The sequence below is a fragment of the Cynocephalus volans genome, chromosome 3 (assembly GCF_027409185.1).
Source record: "Cynocephalus volans isolate mCynVol1 chromosome 3, mCynVol1.pri, whole genome shotgun sequence".
Lineage (NCBI taxonomy): Eukaryota > Metazoa > Chordata > Mammalia > Dermoptera > Cynocephalidae > Cynocephalus > Cynocephalus volans.
In genome coordinates this window covers 57,025,857-57,041,355 of record NC_084462.1, presented here as the reverse complement: position 1 = coordinate 57,041,355, position 15,499 = coordinate 57,025,857, and the positions used below count along the sequence as shown (strand labels likewise).

General features: G+C 44.2%; 1 protein-coding gene across 1 annotated transcript in view; it reads left to right on the top strand.

Moving 5' to 3' along the window:
• The window catches only part of CRTC3 (CREB regulated transcription coactivator 3), a 104,731-nt gene extending 90,999 nt beyond the window's left edge, over positions 1 to 13,732 (top strand). The window contains exons 10-15 of the mRNA XM_063091083.1: positions 669 to 886; positions 3,798 to 4,096; positions 8,017 to 8,217; positions 8,306 to 8,386; positions 9,766 to 9,868; positions 10,313 to 13,732. Of these exons, the coding sequence (XP_062947153.1) occupies positions 669 to 886; positions 3,798 to 4,096; positions 8,017 to 8,217; positions 8,306 to 8,386; positions 9,766 to 9,868; positions 10,313 to 10,521 (1,111 nt within the window). The 3' untranslated portion in view covers positions 10,522 to 13,732. The remainder of the gene's footprint in view (positions 1 to 668; positions 887 to 3,797; positions 4,097 to 8,016; positions 8,218 to 8,305; positions 8,387 to 9,765; positions 9,869 to 10,312) is intronic.
• Positions 13,733 to 15,499: the final 1,767 nt, after the last annotated feature.

Sequence of the window (15,499 nt, the reverse complement as noted above, 5' to 3'; positions counted from 1 at the left end):
TTCTAGCACAGAACCCCAAGAAGTCTGAGAATTCTGCATTTGAATCGGCTTTCCAGGCTATTATGAAGGTATAATTTGTCAAGACAGAAACATAGTGTATGAGCCTCCGTTTGTATTCTTGCCCCAGGCCTACAAATATTAGGAGCAGGCCTGACCACAAATACACACACCTTGCTCATTCATCCTTATACCTCTGGCACCTAGCCTAATGCCTGGCACACAGTGACCAGCAACAGGTTTAGATAAATGAATGGTGACGTTGCTTTCTCACTTTAAAGTTCATGAAGACTGTAATTGAAGAAATATATCTTGGAAGGTATCTAGTTGCCCAGAAATACCTTTTTTTTTTTTTTGTAGGAAAGATAATTTAGAAGTCTAGCAGAAAGAACTGTATAAAGCAGTGCCTTTGCATCCGTAATCTAATATGATCTTGAAAATATTCCTGTAAAGTGGTCATGTGACACAATTAGTTCAATTTAATAGGTAAGTAAAATGTATTTCAGAGAGGTTAAGCCAAGGATCCAGGTTCTTAGAACAAGGGAGAGGCAGAGCTAAGTCTTCAATCTGTGATATCTACTGTTGTTATTTGACAAAGAAAAGGTATCATAGATGTCCTATTTCCCAACAGCCAAATGCATTGTAGAAAGTAATGCTTATCTTTTTTTCAGTGCTTTTCCACATAATGGTCAAAACGTAGGCCTCTCACCCTTTCTGGGGACCCTGAATACTGGAGGGTCACTGCCAGATCTAACCAACCTCCACTACTCGGCACCGCTGCCAGCCTCCCTGGACACCAGTGACCACCTCTTCGGTAGCATGAGTGTGGGAAATAGTGTGGGCAACCTCCCAGCTGCTATGACTCATCTGGGAATAAGAAGTTCCTCTGGTAAGAATCTCCCACCTAGGAAAGAACCTGGTTGTGTCCCCTGGTGGCTTAATCATAGGCAGTCCCCAGCCACGTCGTCCGTAGAGTGAATCATTGAGAGTGACTGCATCTCAGCTGGAGATGATAATGACCTTGTGTCTCTTGATCCTGCTGACATTTCTCTTTGGTACTTCTATTTCTGCTGGATTTGATGAGCTCTAGGGCAGCTCTGCTGAACCTCATTCTTATTGTCTTCACTAGCCCATGTATCCAGGGGGACTTGGGGAATAAGATTTGGGAATTGAGAAATAAGTCTCCATTCTATGTTGATTGAACAGTGTTAGTGGCTCTCATCAAAATCTGATGATATTTTATAATTTAAGCCATCTCTCTATATCGCTTCAATTTCCCACTGGACTTAAAAAGAATATTTTGAATTTTTGAAAATTTACAGTGGATATGATGAAAATATTTAGACTTAATATTTGTATATTAAGTAGAAATCTACCACAGGTCAAAATTATTGATTCAAATTTTCTGAAGTGCTCTAAGATGTGGCATTAGCTGTGTTAAATGCAAGCCATAATGTGACTTAGGAGTTACTGTATGGGTTTGACTGCCTACAGCTCAGACCCTATGTTGAAACATGACTACATTTGCTTGAACTCTGACAGACACTCTTGTCAATGTCTAAGGCAGCTGATAATCCCTCTTACATTCACTAATGCAGCAGTACAGCCCCTGGCCATAATGGTCCTGCTGAAGACTGTGCTGTAGAATGTTTCATTTGGAAGGGATCCTCAGTTATGGTCTGTAGGTGGAGGAAGTGTTTACTGGTTTCCACTCTGGGTTCATTGAGACTTATCCTTGAAAATCAGAACTTACCACCCAAATGAGACTGGCCTCCTTCACGTGGTCACCTAGAAGGTTCTCTGTGATTGCAGTGATGCTACCATTGTGCAACATAATTTTAGGTTTGAAAAATTGATTCCAGAGACCATCTTTATTTTTGTTTTGGGGTTTTTTTTTTTTCTTTTTTTCCTTTTGGTTATTTTATTTTCCTTAGTAGCAAGTTGTTCACCTGCTGAGTCTGGGTTTTGATATTTAGAAAACAAGTCATGTATGAGCAGACCTAATGTAAGAAGTGAGTGACCAAGCCATATGATGATGTTCTGGATCTGGCGTGTTTCAGAGAAAGTGATCTGTGGAGCCTGAGATGCTCTTTATAGTGAAGACACCAGTCTCTCAGCTCTGAGTCTACTTGATTTGCTTCATAATAGAAACTCTCAAAACCTTTAGGATTTCTAGATTTCTTTATTCATTTTTGGAAGCTGGCTGGTACAGATTTCTAGATTTAAAGCCTGAGCAGTTCACCTTTCAGGTGAATTCTCAATGACCAAGGACACCCAAGGTCACAGAAATAAAGCAGCATTGGCACGTAGCTCCTTGGGTCTTGTGGAAGTTGTCATTTCCCACTACACCCTTTGACACTTTGCTTCAAGCTGAAGATCCCATGTTTAATCACCGGCTATCTTCCTCAAAAAAACATTATTTTGTCCAGAACATGTCAGAATCAGTGTCAAGTTTTTATAGGTTCTATGTACTCCTTAGAGTACATGATACACATATTTTTAAAAGATATTTGAGATTTCTTCCTGAATGAGTTTTTTTTTTTAATCTAAATTCAGAACTTTAGCTCTAATCCTTATTTGAGCCAGCCGAATCTCTGACCTTTTCAAGGATTGTTGAGTGGTGGGATAAATACTTAGGGTTTTAACATGGACATCTTCCTACCTTTTAAACATAATTTTGCTGACTCAAAATGCTTGATTGTGCCATTTTCTTCATTTCCATAACTTTTATCAAACACTTAATTTTTTTACCAACACAAAACAACGCATATTTCTGCTCACCCCAACTGCTCGTACAAGAACATCGTGCTGAACTTGGAAACATAGGTACTGCAAGTTGAGATACACACAGCAGCGGCAGCAGCAGCATTAGTCATTCACCAAGGGAAGCTGCCAAGATGCTAAGGACCCATTCCAGTTGCCAAGGATCCAGCAGGCATAGGAGAGGGTCCCTGGCCTCACGGAGCTTGTGCCCTTGCAGCTGCACTGTGGAAATGCCTTTCCCAAACTTTCTTGCTCATGCTACAGTTCAGCCCCTTCCTCCCAAACAAAGCACCAGCAAAAACTGCTTTTTTCCTGCATTGAAATAGAATGTGCTGAACAATTTCCCAGGAGACTGTTTTTTTGTTTTTGTTTTTATTATTTTGTTGGCTGACCACCAGTACAGGGATTAAATTTTTTTTTCCCCTTTGGTGGCTGGCCCATTCAGGCATCTGAACCCTGGACCTTGGTGTTATAACACTGCACTCTAGCCAGCTGAGCAAACTGGCCAGCCCTCTCTGAAAAACAGAGAAGGACCCTGGGTTGGGAGATGTGGGGTAGTGCCCATCCTGTGACTCCCTGGTGTGCTAAGGGTATTTAAAGGCTCCCTGAGAGGCACAGATTTCAGTGAAAGGATGTTCTTCCAAGGCAGTAGAGGATCCAGGCAGTGTGCTTGGAACAGAGGCATTCAGAGGCTTGAAACAGAATTTGTTGTGTAGGATTAGGGCCCTTTCCTTGGGTTGGAGCTGAGCACACTGAACAATTGCCTCTGCTATCCCCTGCTTACCTAGTTTGCTCTCATTCCTTCTGGAGAAAAAAATTATTCTCTTCTTGATGGCATCATCTCTTTTAGTGTGGGTGCATCTTTTCCTTGCCATTGGTACATCTGATGTATTTCCAGTAGGAGAGGTGCCCAGGAGATCCTTTACATACAGAATCATCATCATATATGGATAGCAGGAAGTTTTCTTTAATCTCTGGGAAACAAAAGATTTAGTCTGAAATTATAACCAGTAACTTGTGAATTTGTTGTCTTCCAGGTCTCCAGAGTTCTCGGAGTAACCCCTCCATCCAAGCCACCCTCAATAAGACAGCGCTGTCCTCTTCCCTAAATAGCCGCCCACAGACATCTGTTACCAACACATCTGCTCTTCACCCTTCACTCCGTCTGTTTTCCCTTAGCAACCCGTCTCTTTCCACCACAAACCTGAGCGGCCCCTCTCGGCGTAGGCAGCCTCCCGTCAGCCCTCTCACGCTTTCTCCTGGCCCTGAAGCACATCAAGGTTTCAGCAGACAGCTCTCTGCAACCAGCCCACTGAATCCATATCCTGCCTCCCAGGTAATTAAACAGACTGAGGCACATAGGAATTGCTTTTCTTCCCTGGGCTGTTTTGTACCAAGAATCCCTGAGGTCTCAAGTGCAGTCAGTTCTCTCTTATATGTGAAGTCAGAAAGAGCAGAAGTGTGAATGATTCAGAATGCATTAATGACTTTCTAATAGCAGATTTGCAGTGTTGATTACTCTTAAGCAAATATTCCACAATTTGCAGTCACTGTAACTTATGAATTTGGGATTAGGGAAAAGGGTAGGGTGTAAAGAATGCAACTCAGAATGTCTGATAGCTAAGTGAAACCAGGTTAGGATTTTAAAATCAGTATGGAAAATCAATTATTGACTATAAGTGCATTAAGTCACAAGGGAAAGCCAAAGAAAACGTTTAATACTTTGCTAAACCTTTGATATTGGATTAGACCTCTTCCCTAATTAGAACTGCAGATTTGAGAAACAATACTTTTATTGTTCATGAGATACTAGGTATAAAGAGGATTATCTCTATAAAAGGACTAAAAGAAGTCTGTTTAGAAAGAGGGACATTTTGGTTACAAGCCCATTGTAGAAATACAGAGGTTGAAACGTCATATTTTGACTTGTTGACTTTGTTTTTATTCTAAACTCTTAGGGTGGTTCTCCCTTCCGTAATCATCAATGAATATATTTTTAACCTATTGGTCATGCCCTAAATACATTATAACATAATTAACTACTCACCACTTCACCATAAATGAGTAATGATTTAGCAAGGAGGAGTTGACAGAACACGATGGAAGGAACTAGAAGATCTTGTCATTAGTCACTCTTTACCAATTGCTGGCTATGAGATCTTGATTAAATGAGTAATCCCTTTGGAGGGAGGATGAGAGGGCATTTCATAAAATTTTTTGATGCTTCTTTTTATGTTACTGGATTGCTTTTAATTTTATTTTATGAGATTATTTTATGGGATATAAAAGTATTCTTTCTAGCTACATTTTAAGGAGACTGGATAGAGAGCGTCTTTCAGATGGTTTCATTCTTTTACTTGTTTAATATTTAGATTTTTAGAAAATCTATGGTATTCATGCACGTATTTTAAAAAGTCAAATAGTTCTAAAGGGCCTGTTGTGAAATAACAGCTGTCTCCTCCTCTCCTGTTAACCATATTTCTCACTGCCTAGAGATGGCTACTTTCAATCATTTCAGCTAATTTCTTTGGTATAATCATGTTATTTCATGCTTATTTTGTTCCAGATTTGCATGTTAGGCATTAGCTAATGACGTCCTATCATTGAAGATTAGGATTTCGTTCTTTTTCAACTTTCCCTCAACCTTCACCATATATACAAACATACACACATGCACACACATACATTTCCTACACCCTCCTTGTTTAATATAATTTTGGTTACAGAAATACTCTGTGTTTAGTGTTTTTATAGTTATAGTAATGTAGTCAGAGCTGAACCATATAGGATGAGGGGTCTTCAAAAAGTTCATGGAAAGATTCATGTATCTTTTAGTTCCATTTTTCCACAAACTTTTTGAAGTACTCTTGTATACTATGAAATAACAAAATGAACATTTTCTTTTCCTCCTGGGCGTTAATAAATATCCTACTTTTTTTGTTAGTCTGTTTTCTCTGTATGTATATATAACCTGTATTAATTCAGTCCCAAACTATTGAAGTTGGGTAGATCTCTTCTCAATACATTTAAAAACAAATCCTCTAGCAGCTTTATAGGAAAAAGAGTGCATGTGACCTTGAATAACTTTAAAATGTCTTTATTCTAACAGCCATGTAATTAATAATGTAGCTGGATATAGAATTCTGAATTTGAAATAATTTTCTCTTGGAATTTTGAAGGTATTGATCCATTGCCTTTTAGTTTCTAGAGCTGCTATTGAGAATCTAATGCCATTCAGATTCTTAATACTTGGAATGAAACCTTTATCTTCCTTGGGAGGTTTGTAGTGTCTTTTTATCTCCAGTATTCTGTAACTTCAAGATAAGGTGACTTGACATAAGTCTGGATAATTGGAGGATTCCATCAGTCTGGAAACTTGTATCCTTCATTTCTGGGAAATTTTTTTTATTTCTTCAGTGATTTCTTCTCTTCAATTTTCTCTGTTCTCTCTTTCAGAAATTTCTATCATGAATGTTGGACATCCTGGACTTCTCCTCTACTGACCTTATTTTTTTCCCTCTCCTCTTTTTTTTTTTTTTTTTTTTTTTTTTTTAATTTGCTCTGCTTTCTGGAAGAATTTCTCAACTTTATCTTTCAACCCTTCTGTTGAGTTTTTCATTCTTCCTTTGATTTTTAAATGTCCCTAAATGTTCCTCATTTATAGCATCATACTTATTCCATGGATGCAATATCATCTTTTATCTCTCCGAGGTTTTTAGTGGTAGTTTTTGTTCCAATTTCTTTTATTTTTATTTTTTATAATAGAATTTCTCCAAATTGCATAAAAGTAGAGAACATAATATAATTCTTCTATACCCATCATCCAGCCTCAGTAATTATCAACCCTGTTGTTACCTTGTTTCATGCATATCCCTACTTTTTAAAAAAAAGTATATAGAGATACATATTGAAATATTTCAACATGTACTCCAACAGATAAGGATTTTTTAATAGCCTAAATATTATAATGATGATTTTGTTTTTTCAGTACTACTTCTTCCTGCATGGATCTTTCCGAGTTTCTATTCTCTGTATGTCTGCTTTGGTGTCTGACTTTCATGTTAGATGCTTCCCTTGGTGCTCTGCTCATATTTAAGAACAGGACACTAAAAAGCTGACTGGCGGCTCTATGTACATGGGTGGGCTTGTTGAGTGTGGCCTTCATTGTAGAATGATCTAGCTTGGCCATTTCCTTGGGGAACTTCTGATGTCTTTAAGTTTCATGATTTTCTTCTGGGCTGCTCAGATTCCCTGAAGGACACTATTCCAATCTTGCACTTGCACATGTGCCTGGATTCCAGCATGTTGAGAGCCAAATTGGGAAAGAAAGGTGGAGATCTCAAGATTCGATAATGAAATTTCTCATAAACCCTGTGTCTTCAGTAGAGTGCCTCACCTCCCAGGGTTCAAAGACCCTGTCCAAGGGCCCTTAGTTTTTACTCTCCTCCCCAGGGTACAACCCTCCAGTGTCCTGGCAGGTGTGGGGAGGGTGAGGCGGTGGCACAGCAGTACCAGCAAGACACCAGCTCTGAAGGTCTAGCTACCCACACAGATACTGTAACCAGATCCTCCTGATTTTAGTTTCACCCCTGCTCCCTGCTGTCCCCAATTCTGGAGCCGTTTAGGGATTTGGTGATATAAATCAGATTGCCTCTTGGGTTTTCCCACTGCCAGCTTAGCATTTGGCTTTCTCAGCTCTGCTAAGCTTGTTACCACTTGTCCATCTGCTTTTCATTTTCCAGATTCTGTTGCTGTTTTCGTCTCTCGTTATCTTTGTTCTCGTGTTGTTTATTATCATTTTAGCATTATTTATTATTGTCTTGGTATTGTCTGTTAATGTTCATCATTGTTTAATGTTGTTTTAGTGTCTTGTTTTAGTAGGGCTTTGGGAGATAGCAAAGTTAAGTGCCTTTTTCAATCTTCTGTCTTTAACCAGAAGTCGTGGTGTTAAAAAAAAAAAAGGAAAAAAAACATGATTTTTTATTGAGAAAACTGAGGAAATTGCTTAAATTGGTTGTTTTCTTGTTTCATTGTTTTAAAACAATAGAAATTGTTATTGAATGGGAAATGCTTTGTGGGGAAGTGAGATTTGAGATGTACACTGAAGGAGCAGAAACAGGCTTCTCAGGCATTGTGCAGAATACCACGGTGAGAAAAATCTCAGGCTTCTCTCTCACTTTGACATTTCCTAATCCTAAACTACTTACTACTAGAAACTCAGAAGCTAATTAGTGGCTTTGTGTGTTTGTTTTATAGATGGTGTCCTCAGATCGAAGCCCGCTGTCCTTTCTGCCTACAGAAGCTCAAGCCCAAGTGTCCCCACCACCCCCTTACCCCACGTCGCAGGAGCTCCCCCAGCCTCTCCTACAGCAGACCCATGCCCAGGAGGCCCCTCATCAGCAGCGCCAGGCCGCCACTTCACTGCCACAGTCAGATTTCCAACTTCTCACAGCCCAGGTAGATCCTAGTAGGAACATCAGTGAGGAGAAAATGCTTCTTTTGTTCTGAAATCCAATCTAAATTATCACCTCTTTGTTCCCTGAAGGGCTCATCTTTGACCAACTTCTTCCCAGATGTGGGCTTTGACCAGCAGTCCATGAGGCTAGGCCCAGCCTTTCCTCAGCAGGTAGGTGATTGCCCCCTGCCTTCCCCTTCCTTGGTGTATAAACTGCACCATTTAGGCTGTTCAATGTGTAGAGCCCACACCGAGTAGACTAGATACTCCACGTGCCTTGTTTCAGGTGTGTTCTGTGGCTAGGAGAGACTTGAATCTTCCCTAGCCCTAAAATACTGGTGCTAGTGGCCTTGTTAAAGGTCAGGCTTCAGCAGAAGAACTGTATGAACAAGTGGTACAAGACTTGATGACAGTCTAGTCATAAAATTATAGAGTTATTAATACTGGAAGGTACCATAGCAACCAACTAATCAATCCCCTCATATTGAGGAAACTGAGGCATGGGGGGGGGGGCTGGAGCAGTGCCTGGTCCCAGTAGTGGAATTAGAAAGTGGTGCAATGTTTTGCCTGCAGGCCTGGTTGGGGCTCCCAGCAGTGTGTGGCCTCCTAGGAGAGCTCCATCTGGGGGAAGGGGAGTTCTTTCCGTAAGATATTTTCATTCAACTACTTTCTTTTGCTTTTTAGTTTCTCCCTAACAATGACCACTTTTAATATCCCTAGATTTTACAGTGTTCATTAAGTATGGATTAGGCTTCAGGATGGATGAAGGAGTGAAGGAAGAGTCGAGCAGTTTCTAGAACTTAATAATAATAAAATTAATAGAGATAGCTATTTTCTATGGTGAAGCCTTGTAGTAAGAACCAATAGTCCTTGCGTCCCTGTTTTCTAAAGAGCCCATTTTACGCAGTGAGAATCAGTGTCTTCCTGGAAAATGATGGAAACAACTTCTTTCGAGATATTTTTTAAAAAATGGTTTGGAAAATTAATTTCAGAAAAGGCACCTAAAATAGGCCCCAATTCTAACCAGTCCCCATAGAGGTTTTATCATAGAGAGACTGAGGTTGCCTGAGGTTGCTCCGTCTGAGAGTGAAAAGGAAAGGCTTCCACTTTGTCATTTTTCTAGAAATCAAAGAGGAAAAGAGTCCATTGCTTCCTTGGTTACAGGTGGAGCCTTTGAGGGGTTCCCACAGATGGTAGTTTGCAAAAGCGTCAGCGAGGCTGAGGAGAAGGGATGTCTACAACCCAAAGGGGCGACAGAAATCACAACCGTTGGCGTCTTTGGGATGGCCTGGTGGGCTGGGCAGTGTGTGGATGGGGAAAGGCCAATCACACTGTGGACCTTGGGGACCCCTCTTCCACCTCAGCGTCAGCCTTCCTGACAAGATTATCCTGCGTGGGTTATCACGACAGCAGAGCACTCTGGCATCCTAGAAGGGAGGGACTAGAAGGCAGTTGGCGTGTCTGGTTTGGCTCTGGGAGCATAACGCACAATTCACTCACTCCTGAGAAGCAGAGGTCATTCCTCACAGTGTGACCTTTTATGCTTCCAGGTGCCCCTGGTGCAGCAAGGTCATCGAGAACTGCAGGACTCATTTCATTTGAGACCAAACCTGTATTCCAACTGTGGGAATTTCCCAAACACCATCCTGACAGGTGAGTGTGGGCCACCCTCAACCTCTTTACTGTTTCTGTCCTGCTGTGTTTTTACAGATACCTCTGTAAGGTGGTTTAAACAGCGTAACGTTATGTAAAGTGAAAGTTGAAGTCCCCAGCTCAACTTTACTTTCGAGATGTGGGGGTCCAGCCCCAGAGCCCACGAGGCAGGGAGGAAGGGGCCCAGAGGTCAAAGCCTGTTCTGAACTATTTACTCTTAGATGATTGACAACTGTTCAAAAGGAGAAAACCTGCAAAAATTGGGAGTTGTGGAACTGAGTGAAAAGAACGTGGATTCTAGGACAGCGCTGTGGGGCTGGGGATGGTGGATGCATGGGTGCTCACTGTCCTGGTTGGGAAGATAATGGGGATAGCTGTGCGTTAGTAGCCTGGGGCCCTCATGCCTCTTAATCGGCACTGTTTCCTCCTCACTACTCCTTGCAGAAGACTCAAGCACCACCCTGTTCAAGGACCTCAGCAGTGCACTGGCAGGCATGCCCGAGGTCGGCCTGAGCATGGACACTCCATTTCCCCTGGAAGAGGAACTCCAGATTGAACCCCTGAGCCTGGATGGACTCAACATGTTAAGTGACTCCAGCATGGGCCTGCTTGACCCCTCTGTGGAAGAGACGTTTCGAGCTGACCGACTGTGAACAGAATTTAATGGAACAGGAGAATTTCTTTCTGAAACAGCCAGAATAGAACAGAATAGAATGAAGCCAGCTAATCACCCCAGGCTTTAGTTATCTCAGCATGGAAGGAACCCATTCCACGGCCCCAAGCTTTCAGATGAGGTCCTCTCTCAGACACTATGGCTTTTTTCCAGACCACAGAGCTATGTACTGCCCCTCAGGCCTGCAGCGCCAGTTCTGCTGCAGGCAGGCTGCTTAGGAGCTTCCAGTGAACTGGAAAGCTCATCTTTGTACTGGCCACCTAGTCAGTCAGTGTGTAGAAGTAGAAAGTATTGTGCAACAGGAGGCCTCAGTAGCGTTCTGTAGTGCCAGAACCACTGATCTCAGTCAACACAGAAGCCAGGACCTGGAGTGGGGGCAGTCAGGGCCGTGGGCATGCAGGGCCAACTCAGTGTCCAGCAGCAGCACCAGAGCACCATGATGCCTTCTCTGATCTGACTCTCATGGCAGGTACCCTCCAGCTGGTGAACATTCCAGGGTTTAGCGGAGAGTGGTGGCTCTCCCAGATGTCTTAATCGTAATATGAAGAAGATGATTTGCTACAAGTTCAAGGACCGGCTCGAGTTAGGCAAACAGTGCTATTTGTTTTCTCCCAGTTTGTAATCTCTTTTCTGCTGCTTCAGTACACCTTTTCCTTATGGACAGAAGGGAAAGGAAGACTATTTTATTCCATCACTGAAAAAAGTCCCTGGTGGTGGAAGAGCCTGAAGAGAACAGTGCTCTTTCTCGGTGGCTGGGGAAGAGGAGGACTGCAGGTATTTCGCAGACACATAATGTCCTCCAGACAAACTCCGGCCAAGTACAGACCTCCCTCCGTACAGACCAGCTGGTGGGAGCTGCCAGAGGTCCTGATCAGACCCACCCAGCAACTGAGCTTCCCTGTCCCTCCCCAGAGCAGTTTCTCTGTAGATAGGGAGTTTAATGTAACCCCACTAGCCATAAGCTCCCGAGGGCAGGGACTGTGCCTTATTCATCACTGAACCCCTAGTACCTAACAAGTGCCTGGCATGGTGTGAGTGTTGCACAGCTGCATGTCGAGTGAATGAATGACTCTGCCTCGCTGTAAGGCAGCCTGATCTGTAGCTCTCCCCATCCCCTGCCAAGTCTCTCAGAACTTCAGCTTTTCTAACACTTGTGCCTATGGTTAAGTTAAGCATGCACTTTAATTTGCTTTTAACACTAGGTGACCAAATCCATGGTTAGTCTGGCACCTCATTCCCCTCAGGGCTGTGCTCTGTAGCAGGTAGGTGGGAATTGTTTTCTGAGTGCATCCAGAAAGGCTGAGCAGACGAAGGTCACCCAAGTACTGGCACCTGCAGGGTCCTGGCAAGTTCCCTGCCTCAAAAGGTCATCCCTCTCAGATCCACGTTTCACTCTAAATTGCTTTAAATAGAGATTCATTCTTTGAGGCTGAAGAAACAGTTTATAGTAGAATGAAGGCCTAATTCATGGAACCATCGTTATTCATTAATACCTTTTCATAAAATAGTTTGACCACATTTCCCCCACAGCCTGCCTCCTCTGACTCAGGCTAAGCCAGCCCCTGAACAGGGGCCTGATGGAAGGTGTGAAGGGGGCAAAGGGGAGGATGCCCACAGAGCTCCCCCAGGAGGAGTCTAGGCAATGAGAAGACAGGGTAGGGAGTAGGAGAACCCTGAAAGAGGAGATGAAAGGACCCAGAGCCTTTACTTGGACAGTCACTGCCCTTTCAGGAGACCCAGGCATGTCACTGAGAGGTGATGGTTAGCTACCACCCAGAGAAGCAAGACTGCACAGTGAAGGTCTGAATCTTTTCCTTGTGGCATGAGGAGTCTTTGTCACGTGATCCTGGGCTGCTTTGCTTCTCCAGACCTCATCCCATTTCTCTCCTGTCTGCAGAGCCTTACCTCTGATCCTACAAATGACCCTCATGGTGCGCCACTCTCCTTCCTCTGAATCCAAGTGTTCCTTTTTCACGCTTGCCCCATCCTCCTGTCCTCCTTTGCTGAGTCCTGGCTCGGGAAGGAGCTGTTGACCTCCCCTTGCAAGACTTATTCCCACTTAAACTTTCAGATCCCCTTATGCTTCAGACCTCAGAGGGGGTGATTTTTTGTTAAGGTAAAAGGGCCTTTCGTTGTAATGCTATCCAGCACCCCAGTGTGCTTAAAGAAGCCAGCTTCTGTGTCACAGGCCCCCGAAATCTGACCTCGCCTTTCAGGCAGGAAGTGGTGCAGATGTAAGAGTTTAATTTTTTTGAAAAACGGAGGTCCCAGCATAATCCACTCTTTGCATAGTGCCTTACCTGTGGGGATCATCGTGTCGGGGTCCCGGTTCACTCTGCGCGGCAGCCCTGCCTTACATCTGGAGACCCCAGACCTACTCAATGAATTGCACTGCCCCAGAGCATTCTCCAGGTGACTTGTGGAAACAGAAGCTTCCAGGGCAAGTGATTTGTTTGGGGCAGTATAATGATGACAATGTGGGTTAGCACTGAATTAAATTTGTCCTTAGGTCTATGAGTCAGTCTTTTCGTGTGAAAAGCTTTTCAGCATTACACAGCCTACTTTGCTTAGACAATGTCAAGAACACCCCACAGACAGTGTCACCCTGACCTTCAGTGTGTAAGCCTGCACTCGTTGCTGCCTTTGTAACAAACCAGTCATGGTCCTCAGCGTTTGAAGTGGCTACATTCTTCAGAGTAAACTATTTTTCAGTATTTAGTTTTGCCACAAGAAATCAATTGTTGTATACTCTCATTTACCAGCAGTTAAACAACATAGAACTAAAAACCTATCTGTGTTTCCATTTTTTCTTTCTGTATGGTTGTGGTTTTTAGGACACAGAGTGTTAGGAGAAATTTTTCTTGATCATGTCAAGATCAACATGAATTCTCCTTTGTCCTCCATTTCTCCTAAGTCTACTGTATATTACCTGAGCTGAGACGTTGTGTATGCGAGTCCACGTGTGTATTTGAAGACATTCTGGCTGTCCTTGGCGCTTCTGATTTATGCACAGGTGGTTCCAAGTGTGTTTCCATTGCTTCGTGGATGGGACCATCACGGCAACTAATCAGACTTCCTGCCAGTATCCTAACTCCCAGGGCCCCTTGTTAAACAATATTTAAAGATTGGAATTTGTATAAAGTCGCTTCCAAGTTTTATAATACATCATTTTACATCTTTCATAATTAAAAGCAGCACAATAAGGTGGTATCTGCATTTGGTGTTTTTCTTTAGCCCCAGGTGAGGCACATTGATGGAAAGCCTCTCTCACTGCCTCCTGCACAGCTCAGCCTATAGTTATGGATTGCTGGGCCTTGGCCAGGCAGTCCTGCACCAGCCAACTTGTCAAGCATTCTTCATTACACATGTAGGGTACATGGTTCCTTTGAAAGTGGATGCCAAGGCCTCCCACTGCCAGCACCCCTTCCGGACATCTGCTCCTCCCTCTTCCTCCCCTAGCTGCTCCGTCCCAGCCTGGCCTTTACCCTCTCCTTGTCTTGCTGTCCCCAGTCCCAGCAGGGTTTACAGAAAACAGCCTTGACCTTCTTTCAGAGTCTCAGCCTCGGCCACACTCAGCACTTGTCATAAAGGTAACTGTCTCCTGAAAGCATACTCTGTCCCGTCTCTGACCCTAACTTCCAGAGCCCCATTTCTGCTCTGGACCCCACTGAGAATTCTGTCCCTTCTCTCAGCCTGCCAGTCCTCTCCTGGCTTCCCTCCCTCCCTTCTTGGCCTGGTCCACGGGTCAGTGGCCTCCTCCTGCTCTGACCTGGCACAATATGTGTTTACTATGTGCTGGGCACAGTTCTAAGTGCTTGAACTGTGGGAGTTCATTTCACCCTCACAACACTATGAAATGAGATGCTTGTTGTCCCATTTTATAGGTGAGAACACCAAGGCACAGAGAGATTAAGTAGAATTTGTCACTCCGCTAGTTTTTGAGGGGTGGGAGAGGCTGCTCGGGGGCAGGGTGAGGAGGAAGCAGGATGAGAGGCTACTGCAAGCCAGGGAGGGCGAGTGGGGCCTGAGGCAGCCCAGCAGGACTCAGACTGCGTTTGGGAGGCAAAGGGGGTGGCGTGTGGAAAAGAGAGGCTCGTTCTCCAGCTTGAGCATCGGGGTGGAAGCTGCAACCCCATGAGATGGAGGGAGAACAGCACGAACAGATGGAAAATATTTCTATGTGCCAGGCACTGGAGACGTAGAATTCAAGTTGAGGGCCCCTGTCCCTGCAAGAGCTTAGAGCCCTGTGGGGAAGGCGACCTCAAAGGGTGACTGAAGACTCGCAGGTGTACACAGATATACAAAGGACAAGCAGAAGGTGCTGCGGGGTGGGGTGGGAATGACAGGTGCAGATGGGGGCTAAGTGTGGTCATCAGCTTGGACTGGATGAGGTGGCCTGGGCAGTTGACCCAAAGAAGAAAAGATGGTGGAGAAGGAAGATGCACATAGGGACGGATGTGACCTGAGCTCAGAACAAGAAGAAAAGTCTTACTGGAGCTGAAGAGATTTGGGGGGAAAGGGAGTGACCAAAGTGCTTAAATGTCAGGGCAGGGTCAAGCAGGATGGGGACCAGAAGTGGACAGGGTTGGACCAAGCGAGGAGGAGAGTCTGGAATCCCTCCGGGCAGAGGGAGTCTGCAGATGCGGGCGTGGACGGGAGGGCGGGAACGGAGTTGGCAGGAGCTCCTCTTCCGGGAAGGAAGGAGACAGGGTTGTGGTATGAGGGGAAGCTGGGCTGAGGGGCTGTTTTCTGCTTGTTTTCAGGAAGGAGGAGACCAAGTCATATTGGCAGGCTGATGGGAAGAGCCCCTGGAGAGAGCTATGTAGAAGCGTGGGGGAAGGCAGCGAGGCCCCGGAGAAGGATCGGATCAGTGGCACAGGGAAGAGTGAGAACGCAGGGGAGGCGGAGGGACCAGAGGGCAGGGCGGTGGGAGGAGGACACATTTGGGCAAGTTTATG